Below are 23,793 nucleotides of genomic sequence, written 5' to 3'. Positions count from 1 at the left end.
AGCGTGAGGTGGACCCAGTTAACTGCCCAGTGGCTTCAGTGCTGGAGTTCCTCCAAGATCGTTTCTCTGCAGGGCTTACCCCGTCCACACTCAAGGTGTACGTGGCTGCCATTGGGGCTTTCCACACACCGTTGGGTGATGGGCCTTTGGGTAGGCACCAGTTGGTTGTACGGTTCCTCCGTGGGGCTCGGAGGATGAGGCCTGTGGCTCGTTCCAGAGTCCCAACATGGGATCTGGCAGTGGTTCTAGAAGGATTGGCTGAGGCCCCCTTCGAGCCGCTAGAGTCAGCAGACCCAAAGAGCTTGACCCTTAAGATGGCCTTTCTCTTAGCCATCACTTCTCTGAGGAGGGTGGGGGACCTTCAGGCCTTGGCGCTTACGCCGACTTGCCTGGAGTTTCCCCCTGGCGAAGTGAAGGCCATCTTACACCCTAGGGCCGGTTATGTGCCCAAGGTGCCATCTAGCGTGGTCAAGCCTTTGGTTCTTCAGGCATTTCATCCTCCGCCTCATGTGACGGCGGAAGAAGGGAGACTTCACCTGCTCTGCCCGGTCAGAGCCCTTAAATTGTATGTGGAGAAGTCTGCGCAGTGGAGGAAATCTGAGCAGCTATTAGTGTGTTTTGGTTCATCTAAGAAGGGGCTGCCTGCGTCAACCCAGACTATCAGTAACTGGATTGTCCAGGCAATAGCCACGGCCTATCAGGTGCGCAACCTGCCTTCACCTATGGCAGTGAGGGCACATTCCACCAGGGGCATGGCCTCTTCGGTGGCCCTCCTTTCTGGGGTCCCTTTGCAGGACATTTGCGAGGCGGCCGGATGGGCTACTCCGCACACTTTTATTAGATTTTATAGTCTGGACCTCCCTGCGACGCCCGGTGCTAGGGTACTCCAGTCCTAGCTGTGCCCGGTCTCCGGCTTCACACTAGGACTGGTGCTACCGTCGGTGTGGCCTAGTGGGTACTCGTTCCCCAAATTCGTCGTTCCGATGCAGTGGGAGTTCCCTCGAAAGGGAACGGCTCGGGTTATGTATATAACCCTTGTTCCCTGAGAAAGGGAACGAGCACTGCATCTCGTCGCCACACCTCGGCAGGCCTGGAGCGCATGCTTCATCGCGATAACTGCCATTACTATGCTCGGGCTCCCTTTATGTATCTTCCGGGTATGCCGTCATAGTTACGTCATGACGCAACACCAATCAGGATTGGCCTGATTTCATTCATACTTCAGACGCGCTGTTGCTTAGGGAGTGTCCCCAAATTCGTCGTTCCGATGCAGTGCTCGTTCCCTTTCTCAGGGAATAAGGGTTATATACATAACCCGAGCCGTTTTCTGTATCAGGACATAATAAAAATAAATAATAATCTCGTCCTTGGCTGGTCTTAATTTGGAAAATAAAACCTCAGATGAACAACAACACATGACATATCACATTGTGTCATTATTTATTTAGCAAAAATAAAGTCAAGATGGAAAAACCATGGGTAGGACACCCTTCCTGTTAACATAGGAATTGAGAGTGTAAGTAACGGTCAGACACTGCTAATCAATTGCCTTTGATAAACTGATCACCAGCAAATGTGATGACCTCTATAAAAGCTGAAGTTCTGGCAGTTTGCTGGTCTGGAGCATTCAGGTGTGTGTGAACACAATGCCAAGGAGGAAAGACATCAGCAAAGAGCTTAGAGAAGCAACTATTGCTGCCATCAATCTGTGAAGGTTTACACAAGGCTTTTTCTAAACAATTCGAAGTCCATCATTCTACAGTGAGGAAGATTATACACAATTTGAAGATATTCAAAACAGACACCAATCTTCCCATGAGTGGGCGTCCCACGATCAGACTGTGTAATGCTCAGAAAAATTGAAGACGACTCAAGAACTACAACTCACAATCTACAGGTCTCAGTTAACATGTTAAATGTTAAAGTTCATGACAGTACAATTAGAAAAAGATGGGTCAAGTATGGCATTTTTGGAAGGGTTGCCAGGAGAAAGCCTCTTCTCTCTAAAAAAAAAAAACATGGCAGCATGGCTTAGGTTTGCACAATTGCATCTGAACAAACCACAAGACTTTTGCCTCAAGTCGAATTGTGTACGGCTTTCCGCCAGAAGTTAGTTATTTTAGTCTATAAAGTTTTAAATATGGATATTTTTCTTACACAAACCACTTCGCTTCAGAAGGCCTTTATTAACCCCCCGGAGCCGTGTGGAGCAGTTATATGGTGGATAGATGCACTTTTATGGACTTCATAAAGCTTGGATTAGCCAGGACTTTTTAAATATAACTCCAATTGTATTAGCCTGAAAGAAGAACGTCATATACACCTTTGATGACTGTAAATCATGGGCTGATTTTCATTTTTGAATGAACTAAACCTTTAAAGGGATTCAGTCTGTTACAGTCGCTTCTGGTCTCCCCTAATGTTAGAAGATGATTAAAGAGAAATAAAATGGCAAAATCAACCTAACACAATGACAGCTGATAACAGGACTGGAAAATCCCTGATAATAAATAACGTGATTCACAGCTGATCAAGCTCAGGAAACTAAAAAGGCCTACTAATGTTAGAGGAATGTTATTAACACATTCTCATGGTTTAATTTTTAATGAAATTTAATAAACCAGGCTTGAATCCAGTGTTTATTTAACCTGTTCTCTTAGGTGCAGCATGAAGCCCAGGAGGCGGCTGACCTCTGTGGATCTCCTCCCTATGATTATCGAGCTCCAGGAGAGCGAGCTTCATCACAGTCTGGATGACTATAGACTCCATACGAGAGCTGTCCCAACCGACCTACCCTCTCAGCGGGCCCCTCCAGGGCTACCCTCTCAGCGGGCCCCTCCAGGGCTCCCGTCTGTCCCCGCTACGCATAGCCAAATACCCCAGCATGTCACTGGCCACTGCCAGTTTTGTCCTGGCACACAAGCCCTGGGCTCTCAATGGACCTGACAACGTATTACAAACCTTGACAGACTCAAAGGGCCCGGCGAGTTCAAATCACGACCCTCTGGACTGGCTGTTTGCACAAGCGCAACACGGCGGGGCGACACTCGCTCAGACGTGTGTATGACATGATGAGTAGTGGTCACAGACTCATGAATGTGCTGCAATAATCATAAAGGTTGCAATGAATTATTTTAATAGGGATGTGGCCAAAGCTTAAATCCGGTTTCGGAAAGTCACTTCTCATGTGAAGATCGTAAGGAGAGATGACTGACAGGTTGATGTGTTGGTGCACAACAGATACTGAGCGTCATTGACAAATATCATATCTTGTCAAATGTATGGTCAGACCATAGACTGACGATCAACATTTTTTCCTATCACCATGTCCCCTTAGAGGTGTAATTTACTTTCTGAACATAGTATTCGGCTTCAGGCGCATCCCTACATTTTAAAGGCACAGTATGTAATTTTTGCCACTAGAGGTCGCTTATTCAAAACAAAAGCATAGCTTGATGACGCCGTGAATGATGGTGGAATCATGGGAGTTGTTGTCTTCACCTCCTCAGCTGATGGAAAGGAATAGAGACAGAGCGTATTTAGGCCACGCCCACACCGGGGGGGAAAACAATCCAACGCTCTCCATTGACTTTGCATTGCGGGAGGCTGCATCATTGTCATTTCGGACTTATAACAAAAAACAGAACAATGTCTAAAAGCTGATATGTGACAAGGTGTACAGCAAACAAGCTAAAAAAACACAGAAATAAGTTTTTATAAGCTGTCGACCCAAAAAAACGAGCGTTTAAGAAGATAAAAGTGGATACAGGCAATACGAAGTGAAGCTTCAGCAGGAAGAATGGGTCAATTTTGGGATCCTGACACTCAGTATGCCTCAATATGTCTATGTGTGCAGTAAACATTTTGTCACTGTTATGTCAAATATCCAAATGTCCGTTTTATATATTATATTTACTGTCGCTGATTACGTTCCCCTCTAGTCGTCGTAGTTCTCAGTGTAATATGACCCGCGCGCTCTGTCTCAATGGCCTGAATCCACTTTTTTGTCCTTAAACGCTCGTTTTTTGGGTCAACAGCTTATAAAAAACGTCTGGGTTTTTGCTTCTGGGTTTTGTTTAGCTTGTTTGCTGTACACCTTGTCACATATCAGCTTTTATACATTGTTCAGTTTTTTGTTATAAGTCCGAAATGACAAAAAGGCCGCTTCACACAATGCAAAGTCAATGGAGACTGTTTGATTGTTTCCCCCCCCCGGTGGGCGTGGTCTTCAGATTATGACGCGTGTCGCTCTGTCTCTATCCAATGAACTCGGGCAGAAATCATGTTCATGAATGAGTGAATGTATTAAAGTCTTATTAACGTTACGGTGTTATAAAGCAGGACGTGCCGAGACCTGTGGGTGCGAATGCTAATGAGAGAGACTCGCGTGAAACTCCGTTTTCATTTTCCCTTAGTACTCCGTCTGGGAATGTGGTATATTTTCTCAGAGCAAATTTCAACCAGTCCAATCAGCGAACAGAGGGAGTGGCTGAGAATGATGCCGTTGATGTTGTGCGCTAGTTTGAGTTGCAGTTCAGTAATGGCGGTGGAGAAAGACGCGAGCGAAGCCATTCATTCCGTTGTGGCACCGCTGCCGAATATCCAGAAGTTAAAGCCGGAGCAAGAACAATCTTTGCCGAGTTCTGTTGGTGGCCATGATGTTGTGGCCGTCCTCCCCACAGGGTTCGGGAAAAGTTTGATTTTCCAGCTCGCTCCGTTAGTGGTGAAGGAGTTTGCTGAAGCCCTATTCGGACGGTAATTGTTTCTCGTGGGGTCGGAAGGCATTGACATCATTTACAGGGGCTAGTCAGTGATTTTATTGCCGTCCGTCTCCCACCACCTGCGTAAAAATCCCCGGCCGAATTACCTACTGTTTTAGACAAACACCAAGGTCGTGTGGTAATTTAATTGCTGTCCGAATTCACATCTCTGAGTTTTCAAGAATATATCACTTCAAAATTCACTGTTTATATCCTTTTTGACCACTGCAGAGCACTGTGCGGTTGCACTTCGCTGTAATTTGGATGCATTTCTAGACTTGTATTTCTTTAAATGCTGGCAAGTATTTACAAGAGCAATATATTTCATCACCGCTCAAAAAATAAAAACAAGAAAGGCTGTTATTTACGGCAGCATTTATTCTTATCATACCAACCATATGACATTTTATTTACAGCATACAATCATGTTACGGACCACGGGAGCAGCGCGTTCCCGACCACAAAACTCTCCCCTGTGAATAAATCACAACCTGAATGCACAAGTTTTAGGTTTTATCACTGAGGTGGCTGCACAATCTGCACAGTTATTTTCACAGACTTCCATGTGAGAAACAGAAGCGAACGGCGCATGACATACATCACGACCAAACATTAGCGATTGGTTATGGCAGATCCAGAGTGGCTCTTGGCAGATCCAATGGTTTTAAACTTCAACAGAGTTCCCGCCTTCAAGGAAGTAAACGCTTGTCAATTGAGAGTGGCCAGACTCTCTGTACAAATGAAATGATACATTTTCTGTTGATAAATGTATATCCAAACAGTTGCTTACCTGCCTAACAAAACACATAATATATAAAGCATCTTTGTTTCCATGGATTCTACGGAAGTAAAACTGGAAATTGAGGGTAATGCGGATCATTTGGGATAATGTAAGTACACAGGTCAACAAAATATATAACATTGTTCTTGTGGTTTTTGGATATTTTCATCTAAAAATCATACATATTATGCCTTCGGGCCCTATCATACACCCGGTGCAATGCGCGGCAGGTGCGACGCAGTTGTTTTTTGCTAGTTTCAGCCCAATGCAGTTATCATTTTCACGTCCAGCACCACAGTGTTTAGCGCCCATCTGTTCGCCCATGGGCGTGCTGGTCTGAAAACGAGGTGTGTTCAGACGCATAGTTGGTGCAATCGAAAACGACTGCGCCATTGACCAACTGAAACCTGGTCTCAAGTCAATAGGGCGGTATTCAAGTCAAAGTGCCTGTTAGTAATATGCGCCTATAGGCGGGTGCACAATGCGCGTACACTCTTCTTATTACACACACAGGGATGCGCAGCAGCACACAGACATTTTTAAATATTAAAAGTAAAAGGATTCCTCTTTGGAGAAGCATTCGGTCTTTGCGCTTGCAAATTCAGCCATGTAAATAGCGAATCCGCCATGGTGCAACCGCAACTGGCTTTTAAAGGGAATGGGAGATGAGACTTTGGACCGTTTTTTTTTTTTTTCTGTCGTTAAACCAGCAAAAGTTTATTCGGACACACCCTAAGTGACCATTTTTTTTGGTTACCTTTTCCATTTTTGTTGTTTCATAAAGTAACTTCACATTTAAATATTGCTATACTGTATTTATAGACTACCATTCAAAGTTTGGGATTAGTAAGATTTGAAGAAATTAATACTTTTATTCAGCAAGAATGCATTAAATTGCCTTAAATAGATATAATGTTATAAAAGTCTATATTTTTAAAATAATGCTGTTCTTTTAAGCTTTCTATTCATCAAAGAATCCTGAAAAAAAATTATTAGTATATATATTCACAAAAGTTTCTTGAGCAGCAAATCATCATATTAGAATGATTTCTGAAGGATCATGTGACACTGAAGACTGGAGTAATGATGCTGAAAATTCAGCTTTGAGATCACAGGAATAAATTACATTTTAAAAGATATGTCATTTTAATGTTTACATTTGGGCTATTTAATTGTGACAACATGACCAGCCATTAAAGCAAATGTGAATGTAAATGTACAGTTAAATGAACTGTAGACTAAATAAATGAATGTAAAATAATTATAATAATACAAATAATATACATTTTGCACTGAATGACTATGCAACAGAAAGGAGCAACAGAAGAAAGGAGCAACAGAAGAAATCACAGTCAGCAGGCTTTACTAAACACAAGCTAGTTAGGTTTCGATTTCCCCTAAACCACTGTGATTCTCACACACACTGGCCATGATTTATTTAACCAAAAAAGAATGCCGTGTTGCTGCCAGGAGAAAAAAAAAGAGAAAAAAAAAACCTTGCACAACCATTTCTGGCCCGAATCCCTGCAACACACACTGGAAAGCTGAGAGCTCTGTGTGTGCATGAAGTTACTGATAATGTAAACATAAGATTACTATCATCAGTTCAATGGTCAGAGAGAGCTTTTAGACAAGTTATTTCCCAATAAGGTGCTTTCTGAATAGATGTGCTCCAAAAAAGACAAGAGAGAGAGAAAAGATATATTTTGTTAACTTAGCTTCAAACATGTCTATCTCTTCTTATTTTTGCACAGTTTTAATATATTGTCAGCCGATCTCTGTATGTCGATTGTCAGTATGTCTCTCTTTTGCTTCTCTGGATTCTCTGCTTCAGTGGTAAGGGGATTTCTGGGCCACACAATGCTAACCAGTCTGCATACTGGGCGAATGAGTTGATCATTACTTCCCGAGAATTGCTTATGAATGGCGTTCTTCCCAGTTCCTGATTTTGATGTGGCAATGGCATACTCCTTTTCCATATACTGTATGTTCTGGGAATCTTGATCTTATGAATGCTTACTGCTTATTTCAGAGTGACTCTGCAAAACGATAGAGGCTTGTTGCAGACACATCAGTCAGCATCAAAGCAATTAAAATGTAGTTTTTCCCTAATCTATCTATCTATCTATCTATCTATCTATCTATCTATCTATCTATCTATCTATCTATCTATCTATCTATCTATCTATCTATCTATCTATCTATCTATCTATCTATCTATCTATCTATCTATCTATCTATCTATCTATCTATCTATCTATCTATCTATCTATCTATCTATCTATCTATCTATCTATCTATCTATCTGTCTATCTGTCTGTCTGTCTGTCTGTCTGTCTGTCTGTCTGTCTGTCTGTCTGTCTGTCTGTCTGTCTGTCTGTCTGTCTATCTATCTATCTATCTTAGAGTGACCAAACGTCCTGTTTTCCCAGGACATGTCCTGTTTTCAAGTCTCTCTGTCTGTCTGTCTGTCTGTCTGTCTGTCTGTCTGTCTGTCTGTCTGTCTGTCTGTCTGTCTGTCTGTCTGTCTGTCTGTCTGTCTGTCTGTCTGTCTATCTATCTATCTATCTATCTATCTATCTATCTATCTATCTATCTATCTATCTATCTATCTAGCATCTATCTGTCTGTCTGTCTGTCTGTCTGTCTATCTACACTGTATTGCCTTCAAACTTTAAGCTTTAAAACTACTTCAAACTATTTTGTCTCAACAAAGTTTTTTATCTAGTTTGTGAAATATTGTTATTATTTTAAACAACTGTTTTCTATGTTAATATGCTTTAAAATATAATGCATGATGTTACAGTTTTTCTCAGTTGCTTTGGTAAATTTCTCGAATCATCCTCGACATTTGCAAAACAGTAAGTGCATTTCTCAAAACAATTCGTACAAATAGCAAAACATCATTACCTGCAAAAGCCAGTCTCTTGCTCAAAATCCTTAGTTCATCTCTCAAAAGTAAATATCTGTCAATGAACATGTCAGTGCCATCAGAATGACAAGTCCTTGTGTCATTGTGTAAGGATAAGACGGTCAAATTGCTTAGTCATTTTTGACCTACAGTGTTACATGACGTGAGAACAGTTAGTTATTTCGGTTTGTATGTTAGCAGGGACTTTAATCGTAACTTAACGAGAGTATGACAAACAGAAAATCCTCTCAGGATACCTGGAATCAGTGCTACAGTATTGATTATGTACAATTCTCTGCTGTTTCCTACATTATCAGTTGCTTATGTCATGTTAATCAAAATGTATTATAATGGGTCTCTGTTGAATAGTCCCCCCCCACAACATTTAGGCATTAGTTCATAGCACAAGTCCTTACATGCAAATGGGATGAACAAGTTGTCATAATATGTCAAGCATATTTCTATACATTTCCAGTAGACGTGCTATGCAGTGCTGTCTTTTCCTTTTCTGTATCGCAATGACATGGTCTGTCAACAAATTACAGTACAAACAGTAAAAGCGCAGTGAATCTTGTCCAGTCTCTTGCGATCAAACTCCCACATACACTAAGCTGTAACCTACAATTTACAATAATTGTCATCAAAACTTTCGCCATAGTTTACATCAGAACATCCCTCCGGAGTACACTGTTATATTGACAACATGACTAAGCTATTTGACCGTCTAATCCGTACACAATGACACAAGGGGCCCTATTCTAACGATCTGAAACGCAAGTGTCAAAGCGCGAAGCGCAAGTAACTTTGTGGGCGGGTCTCGGCGCTGTTGCTATTTTCCCGGCGGGATAAATGGCTCTTGCGCCCGGCGCAAATCTAAAATGGGTTGGTCTGAAGTAGCTTCATTATTCATAGGTGTGGTTTGGGCGTAACGTGAATAAACCAATCAGAGCGTCATCCAACATTCCCTGTAAAAGCAGGTGCGCAAGTTCCATTATGGATTGCTATTATTATGGCGTATTTACCAGGCGCACGCCAGGAGCGGTTCACAGCCGAGGAGACTGATGTTCTTGTAAGAGCAGTGAAAGACAGAGAAGTGAAGTTGTAATGTTGTACATTATGGTAAAGGTGATTTCACAGTCTTTTTTTTTTCAGTCTTTCAGTTTTTTTCAGTTTTTCAGTCGATTTTTTTTCCTGGTTCTTGAGGACAAACCAATTTGTCAGATGTCCTTATATACATATATGTCTTGCCACTATTGGGCAAACAGGTCTTATCCTTAATTATTACAATTAGCCTGAAAAATTTGTAAGCTAGATTTATTATCTTTATCTTTAGACTAGGTTTTTTCTGGTCAGTGGCGCAATTGTTTAATGGAACAGCAAAATAGCACCAGGGATTGTTTGCGCCGGAACACGCCTCCTTTTTTGCGCTGAACCGCCCAGGGAGCGCAAGTTCATTCACTAGTTTAGCGACGTGCTTCTGTGGAGGGAAAAGCGCGCTTTGCGCGGGTCCAAAATAGGAATGACACATGCGTCGGTGTACAAAGTCAATTGCGCTGGGTGCAAGATAGGGCCCAAGGACTTGTCATTCTAATGGCACTGACATGTTCATTGACACAGATATTTACTTTTGAGAGATGAACTAAGGATTTTGAGCAAGAGACTGGCTTTTGCTATTTGTAAGAATTGTTTTGAGAAATGCACTTACTGTTTTGCAAATGTCGAGGATGATTCGAGAAATATTTCAAAGCGACTGAGAAAAACTAAATGAATGCATTCTTGCTGAATAAAACTTTTGAACAATATGTTTTTATACAGAGGAATGAAATGCAACAAAGAAATACAAAGAATAATATAATCATAAATTACAAGTGAAAAGTGGTATAGGGGAGACCGGCGATGGTTGTAACACGGGTTAATTGTAACACTTCCGATTTTTCCAATCAGGAACAAGTTAAAAATCACCTGATTCACTTCACACATGCTCTGTTTAGTCCTTATTCCACATGTGAGAAACGTTGAGCCCTGTGGCAGACTTATCAAATTTTAGACAAACTAGAAAGTAACTTTTTTTACTTCTTTTATTTTAGCTTTGCAAGCCATTCCTGCTTTGTAGTTAAACTCATCAAGGTTAAATTATGTTTATTGTGTGTCTGTGTAGATATTTTTCATGCAAGTTGTTAGTGCTAATGTTTTTGTTGTTAGCTGTAAGGTGAGCTAGTTCATGGCTACATGACTCTGGGTTAGTTGTAACAGCAAGACTCTGGGTTAGTTGTAACATAAATGAAGCATATTACAGTAGCCTGGTTAAAACCAGACCATTCTTAGTAGTAACTGAGTTATGGTCTGGCAAAGCTTCATAGACAAATCATTTCCAAAGGGGCGTCACCAACGGGCGTCGCTCAAATGCCTCTCTGCGCAATTGGATAGACCTAAAACCAATCAGAGCGATGAGGGAGATGACGTATGCAGAGCGACGGAGAAACATCTGAGACTCTGGCCGTTTCTCAATATGCGTTCTTGTCTGTACTTGTGTTCTCAAATAGGAAATGTCCCCGGTTTCCATTTCAGAAATCTGGTCACTTTACCTAAACCACATATTAATGTTTAATATATTATTTTTAAAATGTAAACGAAAAGAGGCATGGTGTTTTATACTTCGTTTTATTATAAATATATAAGATAATCAATGAAGGCCTAGCTATGCGTTGCCTGAACCACATTCGTGTGGCTATTATTATGTTTAATTATTATAATTTTTTTTAATGAAATGAGGCAGTGGTGTTTTTTATGACATATTTCGTACGCAAACTTCTGAATTGCTTCCGTGACTTACCAAGTTTGACTCCGGAGAATGAACTCCCGAGGACGGGAGGAAACTAGTCCGCCTAGTCTGCTAATGGACAAGCAGCGTTCTTGACAGTTTCACTCAGTATATATTTGTATATGTAGTGCAGGCAATGCATATTATCTTCAATGCATGTTTATAACAAAACGAAATATAAAAAACCCAGCCTCTTTTCGTTTACATTTAAAAACACACACACACACATAATATAGGCTATGATTATCACTGTAATAAATTAAATATGACACAAAACACAACCCAGTCTCTTTTTGTTAAATGTCAGTTTATGTGTGATCATCCATAGCAATCATAAAAGTATAAGTAAAAGGTATAAGAAGCTATACAATAAATAAAGCAATTCAGTCAAAGTCAGCGCTAGGAGACTACGGCCCTGTTTCACAGACAGGGCTTAGACTAAGCCAGGATTAGGCCTTAGTTCAATTAGGACATTTAAGTAACTTTTATAAACGTGCCCAAGAAAAAAACATTACTGGTGTGCATCTTGAGACAAAACAATGCCACTGACATATTTTAAGATTTGTCAGTGCAAGATTCTTTCAGTTAAAACAGCTCAAACATGCATTTTAGTCTAGGATTAGCTTAAGCATTGTCTGTGAAACCGGGGGTACAACGGTAAAGTTGAATATCTTAAAAATATAAAGTTATGAAACTTCACTTTGCCCACAGACAAAACGATCTGTCTAGGAACAAATTATAGATTAATGAGAGCAAAGATCAGCCGTTAGATCTACACAAGACGAGACGGTTTAACCACTACAGAGACATCAGAGCCAGCGGCAGACGGCAGAAGGACTGGCCGAGGAAAGGCGCCTCTCGGCGGGCTCAATGATCAATTGAGCGCCGCTGAACCACTGGCGCTCACAACTCCGAAAACGGCAGATAAAATTTTAAAAAAGTCGCTCTCTTTATAAATAAACCACATATTTGAGCTTTAAACAACTACATTCACGCCTGAAAAGGACTTAATACTATATTTTGTAAAACATTAACACTACCAGAGTGCTCTCGCTAAGACCCATTCGTTTAGCCACCAAAGGGCCAAGCTGGTATCAGACTTTTGCCGAATCCAGTCGGTAAGACAGCGATAACATCTTTTTTAGATATGAAGGCTTCGAGTGTTGTTCTTTGCTCGGGTTTTAACGAAAAGGAAAAGTTTAAATCGCTTAAAACAGACGCGATAGCTGATTCGAACGAGTGATGCTCCACAGTAGCGGCAAATCTGCTTCAATGTCGCTGCGCTGTCGTCATCGTCTAAAGCCCGCCCCAACGTTTCTAATTGGTGCCGCGATTTCTAGGGTTTAGAAATGGGTTTGAATGGGGTCTTTGCCAGACTACTTGCAGAGCAAATCTAAATTTGCCGGGAGTTGTCTGGGTTTTCCCAGGCTAATATTACAGCATACCCCAAGTACATTTTTAGTTGTATTTATACTTGTTTTATTTTTTATTTTTTTATTTCAGTATGCCTAGGTCAGGGGTGTCTAAACTCAGTCCTGGAGGGACTATTTAGCTCCAATTTGCCTCCACACACCTGCCTGGAAGTGTCTAGTATGCCTAGTTGACCTTGATTAGCTGGTTCAGCTGTGTAGTCGGGGTTGTAGCTAAACTCTGCAGGACGGTGCCCTCCAGGAGTAGGATTGGACACCCCTGGTGTAGGCCTTGGAAGAGAAAGACAAATTAAGGGACGTTAAATGAGCATTTGCTGTGTTGAAAAGCCTGACAAGCTAGACCCACATCAAGATGTTGGGTCTGGGAACACACCATTGGCTGAGGGGCGGGATAAACGGTCATCTTTCAAATTCCCTCTGCACGCAATAGGATAGCACCTCAACCAATCAGAGCAACGGAGAAGGTGAAGCGGAGCTAGTTGATAGATTAAAACTCTGAACACATCTTCCTTTTTTAAGAATGACTTCAGTGCCGTTCTTTGTTTTTTTCTCAAAGAAAAGCTTAACTCCACATAAACAACTTTATAATATTACAGATCACCTCGGTGGATATAATAATGTTACATCTCACCCCAGGGTCTGTTACAACTAACCCGGACTATGCACTCTCAGAAAATAAAGTACATAATTGTACCTTTAGGGGTACAATGGCTTGTCACTGGGGCTGTACCCTTAAGGGTACATTTTTGTACCTCTAAGTCAGGGGTAGGCAAGTTCGGTCTTAGAGAGCTGATGTCCTGCAGAGTTTGTCCTGCAAACCACAAACTCGCACATAAAAAGCCAAGAGTCAAACTGCCCAACTAAAGGAAACACTGATCACCATAATGGTAATTCTTTTTCCCCCCAATAAAACATCAACATCTAAACCTCTGTTAATTCTCAATAAGAGCTTCTATAGGTATTCAGGGTTGGAGCCAAACTCTGCAGGACAGCGACTCTAGGACTGAACTTGCCTGCCAATGGTTTAATTGTACCCTAAGGACCAATTGTGTACCTTTAAAGGTACAGTTATACGTTTTGTTCCCTAAGGAACAAAATTGTACCTCCACTGTACCCTTTTTTCTGAGAGTGTGGGGTGAATTGTAACATTTAACTCCTTGCGTTTGAATCAAAACCACACATTTTCTGTTTGTGCTGCAAAGATAACAGCTATGTAATTTAAAAGCTGACACTTGTAAAGAGTTTTAATCACATTTTGAACGCACTGGCTTAAAAGAACTCCAAGATGCAGACAGAAATATCAAAATTGTTACAACCATCCCCGCTCTCCTAAGGGACAAATTACAGTAATTTAGGACATGTGTCTTCTCTCTCTCTGCATTCCTGTCTCTTGCTTCATCCATGAAAAATAGGTCATAACAACTTACTCATCGCGCTTTCTCATAGCATGGTTTAAATCTGGCATGAGCCATCACAGGTGGACATTGCCATCCACAATCTTTACCATTTCCCTTAAATGCAGATTCTAAACACGTTATTATTCAATGAGGTTAGCACTAGCGCAGTTTATGATTCGTGGTTTGGGCAAAATGTTGCTTAACTAAAGGCCTTAAAGGGATATTTCACCTAAAAATTAACACCAAAGCCGCATTTCCACCGCAGGAACTTTCCCCAGGAACTAGGAACTTTGGGGTGGTACTCGGTGTGTTTCGACCACAGGAACCAGGGTCTAAATGAAGTTCCGGGTAAATATTTCCCCCTCCGAACGGCCCTGCTCCCAAGGTAGTACTTTTTCAAAGTTCAGGAACTTTCGGGGGTGGGACTTGGGCGCTGAACATGCTGATTGGTTGAGCTCGCGCAGCATTTTATTTCAACCGCCATTTTTAAAAGTCTTTTGCGAGGTTCGTTCTGCGTTCAGTAAATATCAGTCTTGCTCTTTTCTGTCTGATGGCGCACGTTCGTCTCAGCAATCGCACGGTTAATGTCCGTAAAGGCCCGGGTATACTTCGGCCGTCCGCGTTCGTGCACCGGCCACATGACGTAATTTTCGTCACTCTGAGGGCTCGCGGCCGGCCGCACACCCGCGTCCGCGTGCAACAGCGCATGCGCCAGCAGTACAGAAGAGTCCACTAGGTGGCAATACGCACAGTATTGAGCACAGTGTTCAGCCGTCGAAGAAGAGTGTGCAAAGACCGGTTTAAAAACAACACACTTGAAAAAAAGAGAGAATTTTTGATTCTTCTGTGTTTCTTCCAAACTATGTTGCAATGGTGGATGCACTACAATTCTTCTCCGATCATGCCCAGCGAATGTCCCGTTGATGACAGGACTCAGTGCTGCCCTCCGATGTCTGGTAGAGCATAGACATTTTTTTACTGCGCATGTGTCGAACGCGATCATCCGCGCGCATCCGTGGTGTAGTATACTTTGAAAGACGCGCGGACAGGGACTAATTTGCCTAATCTTCCCGGTACTTTAGACCACAGTGGAAACGCAGACAGTAGCAGGTCTGGGGGAAAAAAGTGTACAAATTGTTCCGGTTAATTTCGGTGGAAATGGGGCTCATGTCATTATTTCCTCACTCTCATGTCATTCCAAACCTGTATGACTCTAATTTCTGTGGAAAATAAAAGAAGATATTTAAAAAAATGTCTGTGAAAAATTTGGGGTTTTATATAGAACCCCAGGATTCTTGATTCAGTTTTAAAGAACCCTTTAAGCCAAAAAGGTTTGCTATAAGAAGAAATGTCTTAAATTATTGCATAATACATGAAAGTATTATGCAATCATTTAATTTAATTCATTTTTTATTACATTTTATGAAGTAAACAATTTAATTAAAATAAAAATGTATTAAAGGACAATGAATTAATTAAAACCTGTTGGGGAAAGTTAAAAGTAATGTGTTGCAATATTGCTTCCCTCCCTAAAAAGTAACTAATTGCATTACTTTTATGGAAAGTAATGCGTTACGTTACTTTTGTGTCACTTTTTCTCACCTAGGCTAGGTTTGTTTGTTCCTTAGTAATAATAATTATAAAAAAGTTATTTTTTTGGCAAATGTAAAGGCTCTTTCACACCACAAGTGAAATATATAAGTCTCAGGCTGAAGGAAATGCAAATTCCTGCCTGTACAGTAGAGGCCGCAGCTCAAACAAACCTTTCAGCTGTTGCCATTCTGGATCACATCTTGCGTTACTTGTTTTAAAAAAGTAACTCAGATATTTTGTTGTAAATTTAAAAGTAATGCGTTACTTTACATAACTACGATTACATAACTCATGTTACTTGTAATGCGTTCCCCTCAACACTAAAGCCGCGTTTCTACCAAAATTACCAGGAACAATTTGTCCCAGGAACATTTTCCCCCAGAAAATTAGCTGTCTTCGTTTCCATCGTGGTCTAAAGTACCGTGAAGATTAGGCAAATTAGTCCAGTGACGTAGGACTGGATTTCATTCTTCGCATATAAGCTTAATAAAGCCTGAACCTCGTCGTCGGTCCATCAGTCGTATTTTTTAAAGTCCATTTTTGATTCGAATAGCAAACAACTCTAACAGCACGCACTGTAACAGACTTTTACAAATGGTACTTATAATTAAAATGCTGCGTGGTGGAGTCAACCAATCAAAATGCTGCATGAACTCATCTAATCAGCACTGACCATTCTCACTGACCAAGTCCCACTCCCGAAAGTTCCTGAATATAAAAATATATACTACCTCACGAGCAGGGACTTTCTGAGGGGGAATTTCTTTACCTGGAACGTCATTTAGACCCTGATCCCTGCAGTCAAAACACACCGAGTACCACCCCAAAGAAACTTCCAGCAGTGGAAACGCGGCTTTAAACTAAATCCATAAAATGATCTCATGATGGAAACCCCAAAAACTTTCAATATATGAAGCGCCTGTGAGAATCCTTTAAGGTTCTTTTTAAAGTAATAAAGGCCTAATGTCTGATAATGACAAAAACGATTCTGATGTCTGAACTAAATGTATCCCTGCACATCCCATGTGCATTTTGCATTTAATGTAATTGGGGAAAAGACACCAAATCTCCTGAAAATCCCAAAGGCATAGGGTTGTCTCAGTCAGACATCATGATTATGAGGTATCAGCCTCAACATGTCAGACAGATAGCAGAAGTGTTTGCATGCTCTGGCACTGATATGCGTCATTACGCTGCTGAGTATTATCCGCTTGGATGTTGAATCATTGTTTTTTGTAATTGAGACACACAATACATGTTTTCCTGGGAAGATAATACTTTTTAAGCTCTATAAAACGCTCCAAGTTAAAATGTTGGACTGAATTTATGTTGATGCATAATCTAAAAAAATGTATATATATATCATGACAACTCTCTGAATAGTTTTAGCATGTTATTGAATATGGCAGTGTTAATGTATTTGGTCTTGGCAGACTAGATTTGCTGCTGCAGAGCATGTATGGACTTGCACAGTTTCACAGACACGCTACTGTGAGCATGTAAGATATGCTGCCTCTGCATAAACAGACATGCTGTATTGTTCCGAATATAAGACGACCCTGATTGTAAGACGACCCCCTTTTTTTCAGATGTATCTTTTTGAAAAAAACGTTTTGATAAAGAAAATGCATTTATTTGAAAATTATTTTCATACTGCATATTTTTCATATTTTATTTTTATATTGAAAGTATGTTAAATACTGGTAAAATGTACCAACGATCACATTCAAAAATAGACCTAAACACTTTTTGGCATACCATATCTGAATTATAACAATTAGGCTATCCATCTCAAAGTGAAAACCAGTTTACCAATATTTCATTAACAGTAGAAGTGAAATCTGTACCGTCTTACATTTTAAAATCATGTATATGGGAAGTTTGGTCCCGTCAGCAAGGCACGCAAGCTGTTTGCGTTCTTAAGACTGTCTTTTTGTGCTTCTAGCATTACACTCTGACACGCCTTTTTTCTTGGCACACTTGTTTTACGCGTATTTAGCGCCACCTATGTTGCGGGTGTATTATTTAAATGTAAATGTATAGACCCTGAATATAATATTATATCAAAACATCCGTTTTACAGATGTATTTCTAAGAAAAAAAAAAGTCTTATATTCGGAACAATACGGTACATAAATTCCATAGCAGATCTAGGCAGGTGGAGCTGGGGAAGGTGGAGACTAATTAATGGAGACCAGACTATTTAAATGTTGATCAAGCAATATCATTGGCTGCAGGATCAGCAGAGGCCAATCAGCTTGAGCCATATGGTAATGATGTGTTTGCTTGCAGATAGCATGTAAAGTACCTTTTAGCCTGTGCCATCTAGAGTTTCATGACAGAACGAATATATATATATATATACCACACCGTGGTTCAGTTCTGATGCCCACGTGCCCACTGTTGGCGCTTTCGGCGGTGGACAGGGGTCAGCATGGGCACCCTGACTTGTCTGCGGCTATGCAGCTCCATACGCAACAAACTTTGATGCACTGTGTATTCTGACAGCTTTCTATCAGAACCAGCATTAACTTCTTGAGCAATTTGAGCTACAGTAGCTTGTCTGGCTACGGGCCAGGCTTCGCTCCCCACGTGCATCAATGAGCATTGGCCGCCCATGAAACTGTCATCGGTATATATATATATTCATTATAAGTACACTCACCTAAAGGATTATTAGGAACACCTGTTCAATTTCTCATTAATGCAATTATCTAATCAACCAATCACATGGCAGTTGCTTCAATGCATTTAGGGGTGTGGTCCTGGTCAAGACAATCTCCTGAACTCCAAACTGAATGTCAGAATGGGAAAGAAAGGTGATTTAAGCAATTTTGAGCATGGCATGGTTGTTGGTGCCAGACGGGCCGGTCTGAGTATTTCACAATCTGCTCAGTTACTGGGATTTTCACGCACAACCATTTCTAGGGTTTACAAAGAATGGTGTGAAAAGGGAAAAACATCCAGTATGCGGCAGTCCTGTGGGCGAAAATGCCTTGTTGATGCTAGAGGTCAGAGGAGAATGGGCCGACTGATTCAAGCTGATAGAAGAGCAACTTTGACTGAAATAACCAGTCGTTACAACCGAGGTATGCAGCAAAGCATTTGTGAAGCCACAACACGCACAACCTTGAGGCGGATGGGCTACAACAGCAGAAGACCCCACCGGGTACCACTCATCTCCACTACAAATAGGAAAAAGAGGCTACAATTTGCACGAGCTCACCAAAATTGGACAGTTGAAAACTGGAAAAATGTTGCCTGGTCTGATGAGTCTCGATTTCTGTTGAGACATTCAGATGGTAGAGTCAAAATTTGGCGTAAACAGAATGAGAACATGGATCCATCATGCCTTGTTACCACTGTGCAGGCTGGTGGTGGTGGTGTAATGGTGTGGGGGATGTTTTCTTGGCACACTTTAGGCCCCTTAGTGCCAATTGGGCATCGTTTAAATGCCACGGCCTACCTGAGCATTGTTTCTGACCATGTCCATCCCTTTATGACCCCCATGTACCCATCCTCTGATGGCTACTTCCAGCAGGATAATGCACCATGTCACAAAGCTCGAATCATTTCAAATTGGTTTCTTGAACATGACAATGAGTTCACTGTACTAAAATGGCCCCCACAGTCACCAGATCTCAACCCAATAGAGCATCTTTGGGATGTGGTGGAACGGGAGCTTCGTGCCCTGGATGTGCATCCCACAAATCTCCATCAACTGCAAGATGCTATCCTATCAATATGGGCCAACATTTCTAAAGAATGCTTTCAGCACCTTGTTGAATCAATGCCACGTAGAATTAAGGCAGTTCTGAAGGCGAAAGGGGGTCAAACACAGTATTAGTATGGTGTTCCTAACAATCCTTTAGGTGAGGGTATATCATTAATTAATTAATTGATCCATAGGGCTGGAGCCTATCCCAGTTTCTTTAGTCCAGAGGCAGGGGAAAGCACCCTGCACAGATAGCCAGTCCATCGCAGGGATATATATATATATATAGAGAGAGAGATTCAGTATTGATTTTTCATCAATAAATCCTGCATTTCTCTGGAATTGTGTTTTCACAGATACCCCCCCCCCCCCCCACACACACACACACATACCCCACAAACCCGACCCGACCCACACTCCCCACACAGCACCCACCCACCCACACACACTCACTCTCACTCACTTGCACTTACTCACTCACTCCCTCCCTATCCCAACAGGCAAAAATGTGGAAATTCCAGTGTAGGAAACTACATGACTGCTGGGAAATGGTCTGGGGGAGTGGGGTTCCTTCTCCTGGCCTATAAAACCCAGAGGAGAGGCTTCGCTCTTCACACTTTCACTACAGCTCCAGCAGCACTTGCTACTTTCTTTGAAAGCTCATCAAACCATTGGAACGGATCTCTTTGCATTTCTTATCTGTTTATTTAACTAGCAAACAAGTTATGGCATTTTTACCCAAAGTCCTTCTTCTGCTGATGCTCGCAGTAGTTTGTGTTCAGATGAGTGGAGGTAAGACATTAATGACGGCTTACTTGTTATACTTAGTTATTAAAGGAATTTTTTTAACATTAGCCATGAGTGTTTTTTTGTGCAGAATCACAGTTCTCTGTCAGATTCATGCATTTTAAGTTAACCTTTCTGTGTTCTTCCCTAACAGTTCTAGCTGAAATACCTGTCAGGTGTCAGTGTGTGGTTAAATTGAAGAAAGCTGTCCGAAAGGAATCTATTGAAGAGTTCACCATTTTACCCAGAACTTCAAAATGCAACGAAGTAGAAATCATGTAAGTATCAATCTGCTGATCTGCATATGATAAAACTTAATATGCATGTGATATAACTTTATTTTATTAAACATATTGCATAGGAATATGCAATGCATTTTTTGCATGATCGAGATATTAACAGGCTAATACCTAAAACAAGTGCATACACTTGAATTAAATATACATTCTCTGAAAACAAGTCATATAATCTTATGCATTGTGTTGCTTATCAAGTAAATCTATATTGTTTTTATTTAATTTTAGATTTTTATATATTTTATTGGCAAAAAGGTTCAATCAGATTAAATGCCATAAAGTACCCAGCATTTCACAAAGTTGCTAAGTAGATAGGGATGCAATTCTTAACTTTGCTGACACAATATCATAAAAGTCAGACTGAATCACATTAATTTGATGCCTTTTCAATGTTTGCAGACTGACACTAAAATCTGCAAATAATACAACAAGCGAAGACAACAAGCGCTGCTTGAATCCACAAACAATTCAGGGCCAGAACCTGCAGTCTTGCTGGAAGAGGTACGGACATTTTTATTATGTCACTTTTTTTTTTTTTATAGGTAATAATGAAATAATACCAGACAATAGTATCCACAAATATACCCATTAACACTTTACAATAAGGTTTCGTTTATTAACATTTAGCTAACATGAACTTACTATGATCAATACACTTGCTATTAATCTTCATTGTTTTTTCATGTTAGTTCACAGTGCATTAACTATAATGTTAACAAATAGATTTGATTTTAGTAATGTTGAAATTAGCATAAACTAAGATTAATAAATGCTTTAGAATTATTTGAAACCTTCTTGTAAAGTGTTTCCATTTACCCCAAACATGACGGTATACTTTTTAGGTTAAGCATCAAAAAAATAATTTGCTTAATGCTCTCTAGACAATTCTCTGGCTAATGTTTACCTATAGCTAGAACATGTCATATATTACGCATGAGATTAATGTGTGCACTTCTTTTTGTTATATTTGTAACAGCAAGAATACCAATAACGCCAAAACATTGAAGATGTCCGATTGCCCAATGTCACAGAACCCAAAGGCATAAGTGAAAGTGCCAAAGAGCAAGAGAGAACAGAGCGGGAGAAACTCCAGAATCCCTGTGAGTGGAATTTCCTCCTGTAACATGACTCAGCACTGCCAAATCAGAATCCTGGGATTGGAGTGCTGGCCTCGTGCAGCTGTTGGGAAATCACAGAAGACCCGAAAACAACATCAGGACAAGCCAGTAGGCTATCTGCCGGACGCAGATGTTGTCCACAAAAGCGTTTGAATTAGAATTCACTAGGACTCGAGACACTGAATGTATCATTACTCCAATAAGTATTTGAACTATATTTAAATGGTTTTTATAATGAGCTTATTTAACTTATTTGAGAATGTGCTGTTGTTACTAAGGAAACTTTTTTGTCTGATCAGACCCTTTAATGTTATATGTGTGATGCATGTGTGATTGATTCATTCATGTTAGCCTACATCGTTTTTTTGACGTGACGTTTCTTATAACATGAAGTATATGTTTAGGCTGCCTAGCAATATTATTTTTTACAGTGTACTTTTGTACTGTTTTGTAATAAAGTGCATAAATCCAACTTCAAGTTATTTTGCAAATTTATTTTCCATATCCATTATATTTCCCTCTCGATATGAGAATACGTGTATGATTAATTATATAGGAACGTGTTAGTTAGTAGCAATGAACATATTAGACGTGGAGAAAGATACTATCTTCCTCCTGAAGTAACTTTACTTGACTTTTTTGTTGTTGCTGTAGATTTTACATGAGCTCCATCTGCTGGTCATGTCTAAAAATGTACACTCAAAACGCCTCAAAGAAAGACAAAATAATAATTTGGTAGATGCTAAGTGCCTTGCTAAAAGGTGTGTGGTTCAAACCTTCAGTCCAGATCTTTAACCATGCCACTCCATTATAAGAAGTCATTGTAAGGTTAATTTTCTGCATGCAGATGTTTTTTCCTGAGGAAAAGAAAAGAAAAAAGCATCATTTCATTCATTATTATTACCATTCATTAATTAATGTGTGCGTTTTCAGTGTTTGCAGCCTGAGCCGTAAACTTGGAATATAATATAACATACAAATTCATATTTATTCAAAATTCAAGGTAAGCCAATGACCATACTTCACATCACACATCTACAGCTATTTGGATTTTATATTTACACCCTATTACGGTTCAGCATGTTCTAGTCTTGCCTCAGACGTCACGCCCATGGACCACGTCTAAAGCATATGGCACGCTTATCTGGAAACGCTTCAGAAGTTTCAAAGTCATCATCTGATTGGTTGAAATCTACAGGATGTCCGTGTGTTGCCTGGAAACAAATGCCGTGATGCCAAACTGCCTCATGGAAGAAGAACACGGTCGTGTCTACAACTGTGACAGGATCAACTAAACGCTGGATTTTCAAAAGTATGGGAAGTTCGTGGCTCCATTGTTGCTGTAAACTTGAACAATGTTCTTGAATCCACCCTGCTTGAGCATGAGCATTTAACCCTTAAATGCGTTTCGCCGATCATTATTACACATTCTGGTCTTTAGCAATCTGGATCTATATCTAACACGGATGGATCTCTACCTGTCGCGATAATATAAAACTCTCCTGATATTAGATTAACAATTACAGAAGAATAAAATAAAGCATATTTTGTTGCCTTTTGGAGCTTGGAAGGGTTCAGTTTGAGCAGATGTTTTATACCATCATCACTGTCCTGGTCAGAGCTCATTTCCCAGTACATTCAGCATCTGGATCATATTCGCCATCTCAAAACGATCATTTTCAACATCTACAAAATCGATATTTTGATCGCTGACAGCTTCTTCACCAGATCCACCATCAAGTGACAGTGACAGTGATATTTGACTGCGTTCAGTTCTTGCTCTGCAGTAAATCACTGAACCATTTCAGCTTTTGCTGATGATTCTTCCTATTGTTTTGTTTTCTGCCTGCAGTAACTATGAGTGAAACGTCACTTCATCATTGTGTGTCAGACATTGCCACCTTGTGGAATAAAGATGAATTGCACTTATTCAGTCATCAAAGATTCAATCATTGTTGTGCAGACTAATAATAATAATTGTATGATTTTTTTCTTGTTATATTGTTTATAATGAATTGATTGAGGAATACTAAAAAGGTTGATGTATGCGTTTAAGGGTTAAAGCGGCAGACGACAAAAACTGAAGCTTATAACAGAATGATAGCATCCGCTGGTGTGGATGCACATATATATATATAGTTATTGTTCTTGATGTGAATGGGCCTTAAGTCACTGTTTATTATAT

General features: G+C 40.4%; 1 protein-coding gene across 1 annotated transcript; it reads left to right on the top strand.

Annotated features, from left to right (window-relative positions):
- The first annotated feature begins 19,904 nt into the window (after positions 1-19,904).
- Positions 19,905-22,080, top strand: cxcl18b (chemokine (C-X-C motif) ligand 18b). The gene is made up of 4 exons (XM_079813660.1): positions 19,905-20,200; positions 20,349-20,472; positions 20,890-20,991; positions 21,467-22,080. Exons 1-4 carry the CDS (start codon positions 20,134-20,136, stop codon positions 21,534-21,536), a joined length of 363 nt encoding a protein of 120 aa, XP_079669786.1. The 5' UTR covers positions 19,905-20,133; the 3' UTR covers positions 21,537-22,080.
- The last annotated feature ends 1,713 nt before the right edge of the window (positions 22,081-23,793 follow it).

Source organism: Gobio gobio (assembly GCF_949357685.1).
Source record: "Gobio gobio genome assembly, chromosome: 3".
NCBI lineage: Eukaryota > Metazoa > Chordata > Actinopteri > Cypriniformes > Gobionidae > Gobio > Gobio gobio.
This window is presented reverse-complemented; position numbering and strand designations above follow the sequence as displayed.